We start from the raw sequence: 12669 nt of genomic DNA on the forward strand, positions 1-12669 counted from the left end.
GAATGGTCTCTTTCATCTACATAGTTCAACTGTAAAATACAATTTCCAAATACTGAAGAGCATGAATGAAGCCAGTGGGATCACAGGGAGCCCCGTCTATTTCTTGGGGACTTATTCTTTTGTTGGCGAAGGGGCCCCTGAGCTACATGTAGTGATAAGATAAAGAAAAAGAGCAAGACACTTATTTTTTTCAGTTGTTGAAGCTTTTCAGGTTCTAAATAAGCAGGCTGTTGCTAATTTTATTACTTTTTACTACCTTGTTTTTCCACTTTTGGCCAAAACAAAATGATGCTTTCTGTTTTGTATGAGAATGATTCTCTCTAGTAACCATTCTAAGAAAAAATTATGTGCAGTAACAGCCACCTAATATATTTGTATATTAAAATGTCATCTAACATGATTTGTTGTGGGCGACATAGGAAGAGGAAAACTAAAGATGATGAGTTTTTCTGATGGAACTAGTTGAATGCTAAAGCAAAGGTAACTCCTTTTTGAATAGTATTTTAGTTTAAAGGTGCCTTTCCAGAGAGAACCTTTCTTAAGCTCTGTGTCGCAAATAACATGCTAGTCACTCCTGCCACGCTCTTCAAGCTTCCTTTCCTCCATTCATGTTTCTGTCACGTATTTCCTTGTGTAGATTTGCTTATTGTCTCTCTCTCCTTCACGAGTGCAAATTCCAGTCCATGTTTTGCATAGAAACCCCCAAGTATAGAACACTGCCTGTATACGAGGCACATGGTATTTGTTGAATGAATGAATGAATCCATTTTGAAAACGTAAAGTTAACCACTTACTCTAGGCTAGCCCACCAGTTTACAGTCTTTTGGTTTTTGTTTTCGTTGTTCTGTCTGTTGAGCTTATTATAGCCTTTCTTCTTCTCACTGTAGGTTTGTTTATTATTGGATGTAATTCCAGCCGTTCTGACTTACTGTAATACAGTGCAGAGCATTGATCAGACACTTAACAAAGCAGTGTTTGCTGTGAGGTGTATTATAACCAGGTTTTGCTAATAAAGGAATAGAGTTTGTGGATTTTTAAAGAAATGCATTAGAGTGGATTTTTTCCCCCTTTAAAAAAGTTACATCACTGACTTGTGCTTTCTTGAGTGGGATAGAAAGAGGTGGGCTGTCAGGACTCGTTCCTAACTTTAGGTACCCAAAAGCAAGTATGTTGAGAAGGAGGACTGAGATTCATTGTTCTAGAAGCAACTTTTGTATCCACTATCTGGGGTCAGAGGAAGGAGATCGTGTTAGAGCCCTTGTTTCAGCTGAAGACAAACCAAGGGCGGCCAGCACAGTAGCATCCTGGGATGCCTGTTAACTCGGTTAGGTTGAAGCATATGGTTCTAGCTGATGAGTGGGTGATGATCTCAGTGCCAGCTACCCTGAGGGTGCTCAGTAAGTATGGGTCCTCTTAACAATAATGCTGGGCCTCCAACCAGACTTGACAGTTTCATTTTGTGACCTGTATGGGGACAGCAGGAATCACTGCTGAAGCTGCGAGGGTTTGGCACAAGATGTTAGGAAAATCATTTCTTTTCTTATGTTTTGGGGGATGGGAGCTGAAGGGGAACAGTGCATTTCTTTGTGCCCTGAGAATTGCATGTCCTTAGAAAACGTTTTGGCCTTGACATGGTCATGAAATATGGTTTAGTTAAAGGAAGAATTTATAGAAAACTCATGTTCATGTTGAATAATTTTAAGATTGATTTGTTATTTATATATTTCTTTCTAGTTGCAGAATTTTTTTTCTTTTTATGTTGCAAAAGAAATAGGTTCTGGCTATGAAATCCAAACCCTCACTGGGGACAATAAACTTTACCAAGTCATTTGCATTGACAAAATGGCTTATTAGTCCTACTTAACACAATCCAGGAGTTGGTAAAGATATTTTGGTTTGTTCTTGTGACGTGTTTACTTCTTATGGTAAGTCCTAAAATATTGAGGTGAAAATACTTGAACAGCAAATGTACTTATACATTAGAAATAAAAAACACTTAGGAGACCATATATTTGCCTGTGGGCTCAAAAAAGAGCTGAAGATACTTTGTTTTATAGTCACACATTTTATTACAAATTTCTTTTATTTTGTACCCAATAGAAAAGCAAGTTTGGAATCTATTTACAAGTACTATACATTTACACATATTATATACAGTTAATGAATTTAAAGAAAATGGGCTGAGAAACACAATATATACGGAAGAATATGCCACTGTACATGGTTTATTATCATGGTCCTTAGTGTTACTGAATCTTTATTGTAGTAATAAATACAGTTCTATATTTACACATCTTATAAAACATCTCATAAATGTATTTTTTTCAATTCCAAGTTAAAACATCTGATCAAAATAAACATGCTTATATAAAAATAAATCTACCTAACAGTCTTTTGATTTGGATGTACTGAAGCTAATGTAGTATATAGAAGATACAAATTAATCCTTTGACCTTTAGTATTTAATAATTTTGCTTCTTAAAATACTTAACACATGTATTACATATGGAATAAGCACAGAAGTCATGTTCCTGACATCACGTGGGTTGGTCCAGAGACAACACAGCTAAAACCAAGCTAAATAAACAGGATATGTTACCAAATCCCTGTTGAGTCCAAAGTGGTTTCAGACACTGTTGCTAGAACTACTAGAGATACACATGTGTGAAGTGATTATGCCTGTGCATTTAATTTATGTCGGTCTGCATTTGATCATTTCCTAAAGATGCACATTGGTTTGAATCGACTGAAAAGACCTCCTGCAAGAAGTGTGCACTCACCTGAAAACAACACAACAACAACAAAACAAACAAACAAAAAAACCCCAAAACCTCCCAGATTGCTCACCATCTTTTCTAGGTATATCCATTGCCAGCAACGGACTTTTCTTCTGAGTGCTGGACAGCAAGGAGTTAACAATGAATTAGACAAAGCAAACTTCACGTCTACATGATTGCCTTCATGCCAATTTAAGAGTTTAAGTTTATTTTCCTTTCAAAATACTTGTAGGCAGTTTTACTTCACTGAAGTGGAACCATCTCATGCTGGTACATAAAAATCTGGCATGTCTAGAAAGGATGTGAATCTAACTAGGAATGCCCTACATTATCCATTCAGGAGGGGACTGGTGACTGGAAGGATCCTTTGTGAGGAAAGGTGAAGGAAGGCTAAAACATCCACATGGTCATTAAAATGAAATCCTACTGGTCACAGCCTCGACTTCATCATGTAGGCCATTTAGAACCCTATTTTCCAAACATTTCACCATTTTTTTAAGGGGTTTTCAGGTTTAAAACCTCTTTTGTAAGTGAGTAGTTCTGCCTCTCTCCCCAAATAATTAGATTGGTGAGTTGAAAAAGAATCCGGTTGAAATCATGGAGAATCTTTTTTTGAACATTTCAAATCTGTTTTTTAAAAATCTGGGCATACCTAAATAGTGTGACTGATCTTTTATATCTGAATGAGTTATACAAGCAGCAGTTAGACTTACTTTTCACTCTCCAGTATCAACAGGTTTTCAGCTTTTTCCACACTGAGAGATACCAAAAACAAAGTTTCCACCAGTCATTCTTAGTTATTGCTCTGATGTTCCCACTCTCATGTTTTTGGGTTTTCAATGTTTAAAAACTTTTTCTCCCACAGGTGATTTAGAGACATGGGACAAATGCCACAGATGAAAGGTGACAGCTTTCGGTCACCGGGTAAGCTGGTGGTGACACGGAATTGGAAGGCAGGTCGTAGGCGATGCTGGCGCTGGTGAAGGTTACCAAGGCTTGGGTTGAGTCACAGGACTGCTTCTCGACATCATCAGAGTTAACAGACATCAGGCTTGGGTTTCTCGATCTGGTCCAGAAGTGGGATTGTTTTCCCAGGCTCCCCAGATCTTCCTTAAAATGGGGATTGAAGAGGATGTAGAGAAGGGGATTGAGGCAGGCAGGAAGCGGGACAATCACCAGGAGGATAAACTTAATTACTTCAGGGCTGATAAAGGTGAGGTTTAGTAAGGAGGAGAAGGACAGGAAGGCCACGGGACAGTAAAGGATACAGTTGGTGAAGAGCAAGAGAGCAATGTGCTTCACCATAGAACAGTCCCACATGTTCTCTAGGTCTCCCTTTTCCAAATTGCAGTAGAGCTTGGTGTAGGCAATGGTCATCACCAGGAAGCAAAGAGAGTTGAGCAAGACAAGCGCAACCATGTAGCCCGTGGTGCTGGGATCGCCAAAGGGCAGGGGGAGGCAGAGCGGGGAGGCGCTGAACTCACTGCCCCCTAGCAGCGGAACTGTGGCGATGGTCAAGGCCAGCACCGCGCAGAGCAGAATGACTGCTTTCAGACAGGAGAAAGGAGTTTTCCTTTCAAATTTTGTAGAGCATCTCACAGAGAAGCCACGCTCCAAGGCCGCCAGAGTGAGCAGGAAAACAGATGATTCCGAAGCAAAAATGGACAAAAACCCGACGACTTGACAACCGACCCCCTGTTCCCACCACGCCCCATGCTGGGCAAAGCTGCCAAAAGTGAACGCATCCACACCCGCCAGCACAGCGCTGGAGACCCCCATGAGCATGTTCACAGCTGCTATTAACCCAATTAACAGTTTTATGGAGGAAATGTACAGAGGGGCTCTGAACACGGTCGAGGTCACCAAGGCATTGCAAGTAAGCGCCAAAATGGCGATGGTCCACACTCCAATTCTGATCAGCCAACTGCCAAACAGGTACTCACAGAGTTTGAAGGGGCCTAGAAGTCCAAGGAAGAAAAAGACTGGGTATCAAATCAGGGTTCACAACTTCTGCCACATTACCTTTTTGTTTCTCTTCTTAGGACGCCGAGAGAAAGGCCAGTCACAGCAAGATTAGCACACAGTTCCCCTGTGGAGTGTTCTACTTTCTTTAACTACTGTGAAAACATGAACAGCAGGTGCTCATATTTTGAACCTAAACACACAGAAACGGAGATGGGGAATTTCAATCACTTGATTATGTTCCCCCAAATACAGTGGAGTTGGGGCCAGGTGAAAAGCCAGATCTCCTGGGCTTTTCATTATGTAGTTTTCCAGAATGCTTCAAAAATGTTCTGGAAGCAGAAAAAGAAAATCCCAGGGAAATACTCCATAATATTAGAAGGGGAAGTATGGGTATGATGAGAGTGCATTTCATGGAAATTTCATCTTAGGTTTGATGTTTGAGAGTAACAGAATCCTACTGCTGAAAATAAAGTATCAACCCTTCTCCGCTGCCTTCCACCCTGCACCCAACTCCCATGCCCCGAGCTGGCCCATCCTGTTGCTGGGAATGGGACAATTACATGAAGTCAGTCTACACCTTTTTACTTGTCTGTATAAACAATTATCTGCTTTAATCAAATAGCTCTTTAGGAAAGAGGAAATTTTATTTTATTTTAAGATTTTATTTATTTGACAGACAGAGATCACAAGTAGGCAGAGAGGCCGGCAGAGAGGGAGAGAAGAGGAAGCCGGCTCGCCGCTGAGCAGAGAGCCACCCAGGTGCCCCGGAAATTTTAAAAAATAAATGATTACATGAAGCAAGACTTCTATGTACTAGTTAAGGCTAGATTGCTGATATCATTTAAAAATTGCCTATATAGGGGCTCCTGGGTGGCTCAGTGGGTTAAAGCTTCTGCCTTCGGCTCAGGTCATGATCCTGGGGTCCTGGGATCAAGCCCTGCATCAGGCTCTCTGCTCAGCGGGGAGCCTGCTTCCCCCTCTCTCTCTGCCTGCTTGTGATCTCTGTCTGTCAAATAAAGGAATAAAATCTTTTAAAAAAATTGCCTATATAAGGGATCTGGGTAGCCCCATTGGTTAACTGGACTCATGGTTTTGGCTCAAGTCATGACCTCAAGGTCATGGGATAGAGCCCTGAGTCATCAACGTCGCTCAGCAGGGAGTCTGCTCGAGAATCTTTCCCTCCCCATCTGTTCCTCGAGAACTCCCCATCCCCCCACCCACAGCCTGTGCATGCTCCCCCACTCAGGTAAATAAAAAATTAAAAATAAATACATAAACACATAAATAAAATCTTTTAAAAAACTGCATGTGCTTGATTGGTTCTTCAGTTTTCATTAATCTTAATCGAGTCTTTCACAGAAACCCTGTCTATGAGGGGGGGACCAACTCTAGAGAATGGACATTTCTATTTTAAAGGTCCCCACAGGGAGGGATATAAGAGCCTCAAAGGCAGCACAGATTTTGCTTTGAAGGGTGACCAGTATGTCACTGATGGCCTCAGAGTCAGCGTGCGTCCGGACAGCCCAATTGTGCACCCTTCTCACCTGGGGAAGGTGAACACTGCACCGAATGAAGGACTTTCAGGTCTTCCTCAACGTCCAGCAGGAAATCTTCAAGATCCCGCTCATCTGCAGGAATGAGAGGCCCTGGAATGAGGTTCTGTCTCTCCTTCCTGGGGATCACATCCCAGGACCACATCCTCAAGACATGAAAGGTCACAAAGGGAACTGAAGCCCAGACGTGCCACTTTTTCTTGAGCTCCGGCTTTCTGGCAATGTATTATAAAGTTGCTTTTGGATGTTCTACTTGAGCCACTATGTGACATAGTATTCCAGATGAAGTGGGGGTGAGGAAGGGTAACCCCAGGCTCCGGGCCATGACACTTTAGCTCTCTTATTCTGTCCTTGTTCCCTGCAGCTCAGGATGGTCCCAAATTGCACTGACCTAAGCTGGAGAGAGGCTGTGGGCCTCTCTTTATCCAATTTTCTAGCTTAGATAGCTAGAGAGCCCAGGTTCTGGGCTGTGTTCTCTGAGCACGAGAAGAAGAGTAAGTTTCTATCTTTACTGGAGATTCTGCTTAACAAAGCACAAATCAAGTTACCGCTTAGTGCTCAGTGTAGCACCTATTTATGAAACAGGAGTTTAGTGACCTAACATACAGAATTACTGCCCGTAAAAAACATGAATTCCCCGAAGAACTTTGTCTTTCTTGTCCATTATGTTCCTCCTGGTCCATAGTAGGCACTAATTTTTTTTTTTTTCCCTGAGTGAATGAGTATAGTAGAAATTAACATGGATGAAGCAGCGAGAGCAAAAACTAAGGGAAAAACAAGAGCCAGATACATGCTGTGACCTCAAACAAAAAAGCCAAAGCTAACATATCAGCTCTTGAAACTCATGTGTGTACATACAGAGATGGTAAGTTAACAGTCAGACAGACAGAATCACACTTGCCTGGGAATCAACAAATCATTAGGGCCCAAAGGAAGAGAAGCCAGTCTGCTTAGACTTTGTGCAAACTTGCAGGGTTGGCAGGGAAAGGCAACTGGGGGCTGCCATGGCGTCTCCTCATTACCACAGGTGTGGTTTCAGGGGCATTGCTGTCAGTTTAAGTAAGGTCTTACTTCAAGGAAAGCCAAGTGCTTTACAGACATTATCTCATTTCACCTTCCTGACAGATACCTCTATGGAGGGCGGGGTGGGAGGAGTGAATGTTTTAGAATTAGTTGGATGAGAATTGGGATTCTTCAGCCCTTCTGCAGACATACGGAAGCATCTAAATGCCTGTACTGGCTACTCCTCTCAGGTCCCAAGACTAAAAGAGGATTTTGTCTTCTGGAGAAAACCACTCAGAAACACGTTTTTTAAAAAAAAGATATCCATAAGGATGAGGCCCTTTTTAAAAGCTTATGGAAATATTAACATCAATATTAAGAATTACCCCCGAGGACAATCTATGCCACGGGGGATTGAATTGTAAATAAAAGTATGAAGGAATCACTTACGGAAAAGATGAACTTTTAGAACGAATCCTAAGGGATATTTCTCTTTCTCTGGGAGTCTTTAAGTAGTGAGATTGATGGCCATCTTGCTGGGGCTGGTTACATAGGGACTTGTCTGGAGTTCAGATGACTTGTTTGATGACTTTTCAAGACCCTTCTAGATACAATATCGTCACTGTGACATAGCAAGTCTTACCTTGAACTTGAAACATTCCAGCATCTTTCTTATGCAGGTCATCTGTACTGCTGTTGTCCTCTTTATTCCATTGATTAGATATTTTATAGACATTCTCACACACTCCAAATGCACAACACTGGTAAGCATAAGGCATTTCTATAACCCTTTAAATGAACGAAATCAAACAAAAAACACATACTTAAAGACACAGGTTGTTGAAGGTAGTGTTCATGTTTTTTCACTCAATAATTCTGTCTTTGGATCTTAGCCTTAATTAAGAAACTAAAGTATTAACTGTGCACAAAGGTGTTCATTACTGTACTATTTATAGTAACAATGGAGTTGCCATGAAATGCTGATAATTGCTGAGGTTGAGTGATGCATATATTATATTATTTTCTCTACTTTCGTGCTTGAAAATTTCCATAATAGGGAAGTTAAAAAAATGACTGCTAGGAAAATTGTAGCACCATTAAAAAGTGCTTATGGTATGACATAATGTAAAGTAATGAAAACATGATGTAAGTTCGTATATGTACCATAGTTCTAATGATTAAAAATACACTGGAAACAAAGTCTAAAAGGAAATAAAATAAAAAGTTGTTTAGGGGGTATTTTTAGATTTTTACTCTCTTTTACTTTCCAAACTCTCTTTTGGGGTTATGGTTTTAAAAGTATATGGAATGTCCTGTGGTTTAAAAAATACATATACATATGTATATACCCATACACATACCTACATGCATATATATGTATATACACACATATATATATATACACACACACATATATATACATATATATGTATATATATACACATATATTTTTAATAGTAATAAGCATAACAGATTTTAAAGAGCATTACTTCCTCAAAGAAATACGAATTTAGTACATTTTATTAGAACATATAACAAGCTAGATAAAATTAAAAACGTAAGCAGTTTTTAACTATAATAATATTATCACGTTATTTAATTACGTGTCCTAGTTTTTCTCATGGATCAATGGTTTTCAAACTCTTCCCGTGAACACTAGGATTCTGGAGGAATCTTTGAGGAAGAAAGGAAATGTGATCAGGAAGACAAAGTCTCCCCCTTCAGGGTTTGTCGTAACAATGCCCTAAGGGTGGGGGACTTGAGGGCATGAAATGCAATTCAAGAGTCCCATGACCTCATAAATTTTGAAAACTACTATAACACGTCTATTATTTCGCATGACCACAAATGTATCTTATTAGTTTTAATGACAAACTCACTTGAGTTCTGGAAAGTTTTCAGATGATATCAAGCTCTGTAAGGCATGATTTCCTGTTAATTTTAAGTGAGTTAAACCATGTAACCCTGTTACAGGAAAAGACGACAGGCGGTTGGAGGATAGGTCCCTGTAAAACATCAAACAACAATTGGCTTTTGGTCTGTGTTTGCAGAAAGCATCGATGTTTAAAAAAAAAAAGGCAACCTTTTAGGTTTAGCTTCTGATCATTTTACGACTTAAAATCAGAATTGCAGCGGAGACTTGTTTCAATCACATCCAAATTGTAATTTCTACATTCAGCTTCATTTTGCCAGGTGGGGACATCAAAAATCAGTGGAAGGAGGTGCTGAAGCTAATTTAAAAAGTGATATTGAATGGATTAAGTTGGGCAGGAGGGGGAAGACGCTGTCGGGTTTATTCTCTTTCCTCCCCTTAACTCTGTCTGACCAGCAAATTCTCCTTTGACAAGGGAGAGGGAGAGGAAGGTGTAAGATGCAGAGGGGAGGTGGCATGGGGTGGGGGACAGGACAGCAAAGTTTTCTCTCAGGATGGCAAATATGAAATGAAAATGCTTGGAACTGAAATGACATCTTATTCTACCCCACCTGATTGCTCAGCTAAAATGGAAAATTTCACCTCAATAACCAGAACCAGCTGTCACCCAGATCTTCAATTACACTTGTCAGCCCCCCGCCACCCCCTGTGGCCATGGAAGGGCGGGGTATGGGGGGGCTCCTCTCTGGTCTGACTCAGCTCCAATGTCCAGAGCACTAACGGCCGGGCAATTCATGCACTTCAGCAAAACCAACATTTTAAAAAAATTTTTTATAAACATATAATATATTTTTATCTCCAGGGGTACAGGTCTGTGAATCGCCAGGTGTACACACTTCACAGCACTCACCATAGCACATACCCTCCCCAATGTCCATAACCCCACCCCCCTCTTCCAACCCCCCTCCCCCCAGCAACCCTCAGTTTGTTTTGTGAGATTAAGAGTCACTTATGAAAACCAACATTTTTGATGAATTTAGGTGGCCCCCCAATTATTTAAAATATGCCATAAACAAGTCACGAAAATACTCACAGCTTTCTTAGAGATGGCAAAGTGGAAAACGCATTGGGATGAATGATGGCAATTTTGTTCCAGGCTAAATTCCTATTAAAAAAATAATAATGAGGCAAGTGAGAAGATTATATATTTAAAAAAAAAAAAGATTGTGTGAAGTTTTACCACATATATTCCTTAAAACTTAACTTCCATTCAGGACATAGCAATAAACTTATCAAATCAGCTTTCAGATAAAGGTATTAGTATTATCTGAAAGGTATTTTTCAGATAAAGGTTGTTTTAAAACAAGTTTGATTTAAAGAGGGAACTTTAAATCAAACTTGTTTTAAAACAATCAAGGAAAAATCATGCAAGTGGATATTTTAGATTTTATTCTCTGCTAAAATGTTGACTAAAACATGACCGTGAAATTTTATAGGGGCACTTCTGAGATGAGCAGAGGTGGAGGAGGAGTTAAGACGCAGGACTTCCGAGGGTCCTCCTCTGACGAACTGGAAGTGGGTAAAATGTCCTGCATATGTAATGAAACTCAAAAATGCTTTCTGTACATTGTCGGGTAGGTCAGGCTGCAAGAGAAACACTGAGAAGTATTAAAGAAAAAATCCCCAGTAAAGGAGATGCAAAATAAACTGCAAAATAAATAAAAAAGCGGCTAATATGTTGAAAATAAAATCCTTTAATAACAAAGAAAACCTACAATCTACGGAGAAATAAGATTAACTCAACACACACACACACACACACACACTGAAATGTAGATGATTCAGCAAGAATAGGACTTCCACATCTCACAAAAGGTGCAATGAACTTAAAATTTGTCCTTTCAGAATACCTGACTAATAAATGTAATGGAAGTATAGACAACTGAGGAAATTGAAAGGAATTTGGGTCACCTTTTCTCTAGCACAGAGGAGTGATTTATTTAGGATACTGGGCCTCCTGAGTTACCTTGGATAAATGGTTTTCACAGAATATTTATATTCTCATTTGAAAGGCTCCCTACACTGGATGAAACTGGAAGTTTTTTATTTTGATCCCTCACAGATCCCAGGACAGAAAACAGTTTTGGCTAACAAGGGGAGGAAATGGCAGGGAAGGAGTGAGGAAGCTCCAAACGGGGATTCAGTAAATTGAGTGAGGAGGCTGTCTCCTCCTGAGCTGCTCCTAACGTCTCTGTCCCTCGAGGGGAGCAGGTCCTACCACCTGTCCAAGTCTCTGGTGGCTTCAGCTGGAACATGGGTGCCCCCCAGTGAGCCTCACAGAGCAAAATATCAGGAATGCAGGCTGAGTCCGGTCATGGGTCCCTATAGCACTTTGGCGAGTTTTCGAGTAAATATGGGAGAATTTGTATGTTCAAAGGACTGTAATTCCTCTCCTGCTTGTACACCTGTGTGCTGGAGTCCTCCCAGCAGCCCCCGAGGAGCCATTTCTGCTCTCCAGCTCTATTCCGTGCCTGGGGCTGACCCTGCAGGTGGCTCCCTCCTGGTCGCAGCTGGATTCCCAGTGGAAGCCCAGGAGAGAGAACTTAGGCACTGGTCCTCCTTCTCTGCTTGGGAATCTTGTCTCTGGTGGCAGCTACACACTTTTTCAACCGCGGCCTCCCTTCTCTGTGTCTCTGTAGCCTCAGCCTTGGCCACATGGTTGGTTTCTGCCTACCCATGCCTCACTTGCTCTCATAACCGTCAGCACAACTCTAAGAGGTGGGTGTTGTCATTAGCCCCATTTTACTGGTGAGGAGTGATGGAGGAGCAGTAAGGAACTTGCTCCAAATCACAGAATCATCTCAGGAGCTGGGATTCGAACTCGAGCTGACTGACATCAGAGTCCCTATCTTTTGCTCAGAACATGTTCGAAATTCTTAAGTAAATAATGAGAGAGCCACTGCACTAGACCCTCAGGGTGGGGGGGATGATAAAATGTTCTTGTCATTTTTGGGTAGGGCAGTGCTGAGGGTTGAGTCCTGCGGCAGGGAGTGTGCAAAATGCATCAGAGTGGCATGGGCTCATGGCAGGAGATCTTGTTCTTATAAGCGCCCAGGCAGGGGGACGTCGAGAGTGGGGAGGAACCCAATGGGCAGCGAGAACACGGGAGCTAACCACCATATGTCAGAGGCCTAGGAACGCGTGTGTGAGAGTCAGGAGGTTGTACTATGAGGTTGGTGTCAGATTTGTTTTTTTTTTTTTAAAGATTTTATTTATTTATTTGATGCAGAGAGAGATCACAAGTAGGCAGAGAGGCAGGCAGAGAGAGAGGAAGGGAAGCAGGCTCCCCGCTGAGCAGACAGCCCCATGCGGGACTCGATCCCAGGACCCTGGGATCATGACCTGAGCTGAAGGCAGAGGCCCTAACCCACTGAGCCACCCAGGCACCCCTGGAGTCAGATTGTGAAGTTCGGTGCTGGGAAGTCTAGTCTCAAACTTG

The 12669-nt window shown here is 41.4% G+C and overlaps 1 protein-coding gene across 1 annotated transcript in view; it reads right to left on the reverse strand.

The window, feature by feature from the left end:
- Positions 1-2045: 2045 nt before the first annotated feature.
- LGR5 (leucine rich repeat containing G protein-coupled receptor 5) overlaps positions 2046-12669 on the reverse strand; it is a 123342-nt gene continuing 112718 nt past the window's right edge. The window contains exons 14-18 of the mRNA XM_059402461.1: positions 10264-10335; positions 9178-9303; positions 7941-8086; positions 6287-6370; positions 2046-4735 (exon numbers count right to left, since the gene is read on the reverse strand). Of these exons, the coding sequence (XP_059258444.1) occupies positions 3648-4735; positions 6287-6370; positions 7941-8086; positions 9178-9303; positions 10264-10335 (1516 nt within the window). The 3' untranslated portion in view covers positions 2046-3647. The remainder of the gene's footprint in view (positions 4736-6286; positions 6371-7940; positions 8087-9177; positions 9304-10263; positions 10336-12669) is intronic.

The sequence above is a fragment of the Mustela nigripes genome, chromosome 6 (assembly GCF_022355385.1).
Source record: "Mustela nigripes isolate SB6536 chromosome 6, MUSNIG.SB6536, whole genome shotgun sequence".
In the NCBI taxonomy this organism is placed as follows: Eukaryota; Metazoa; Chordata; class Mammalia; order Carnivora; family Mustelidae; genus Mustela; species Mustela nigripes.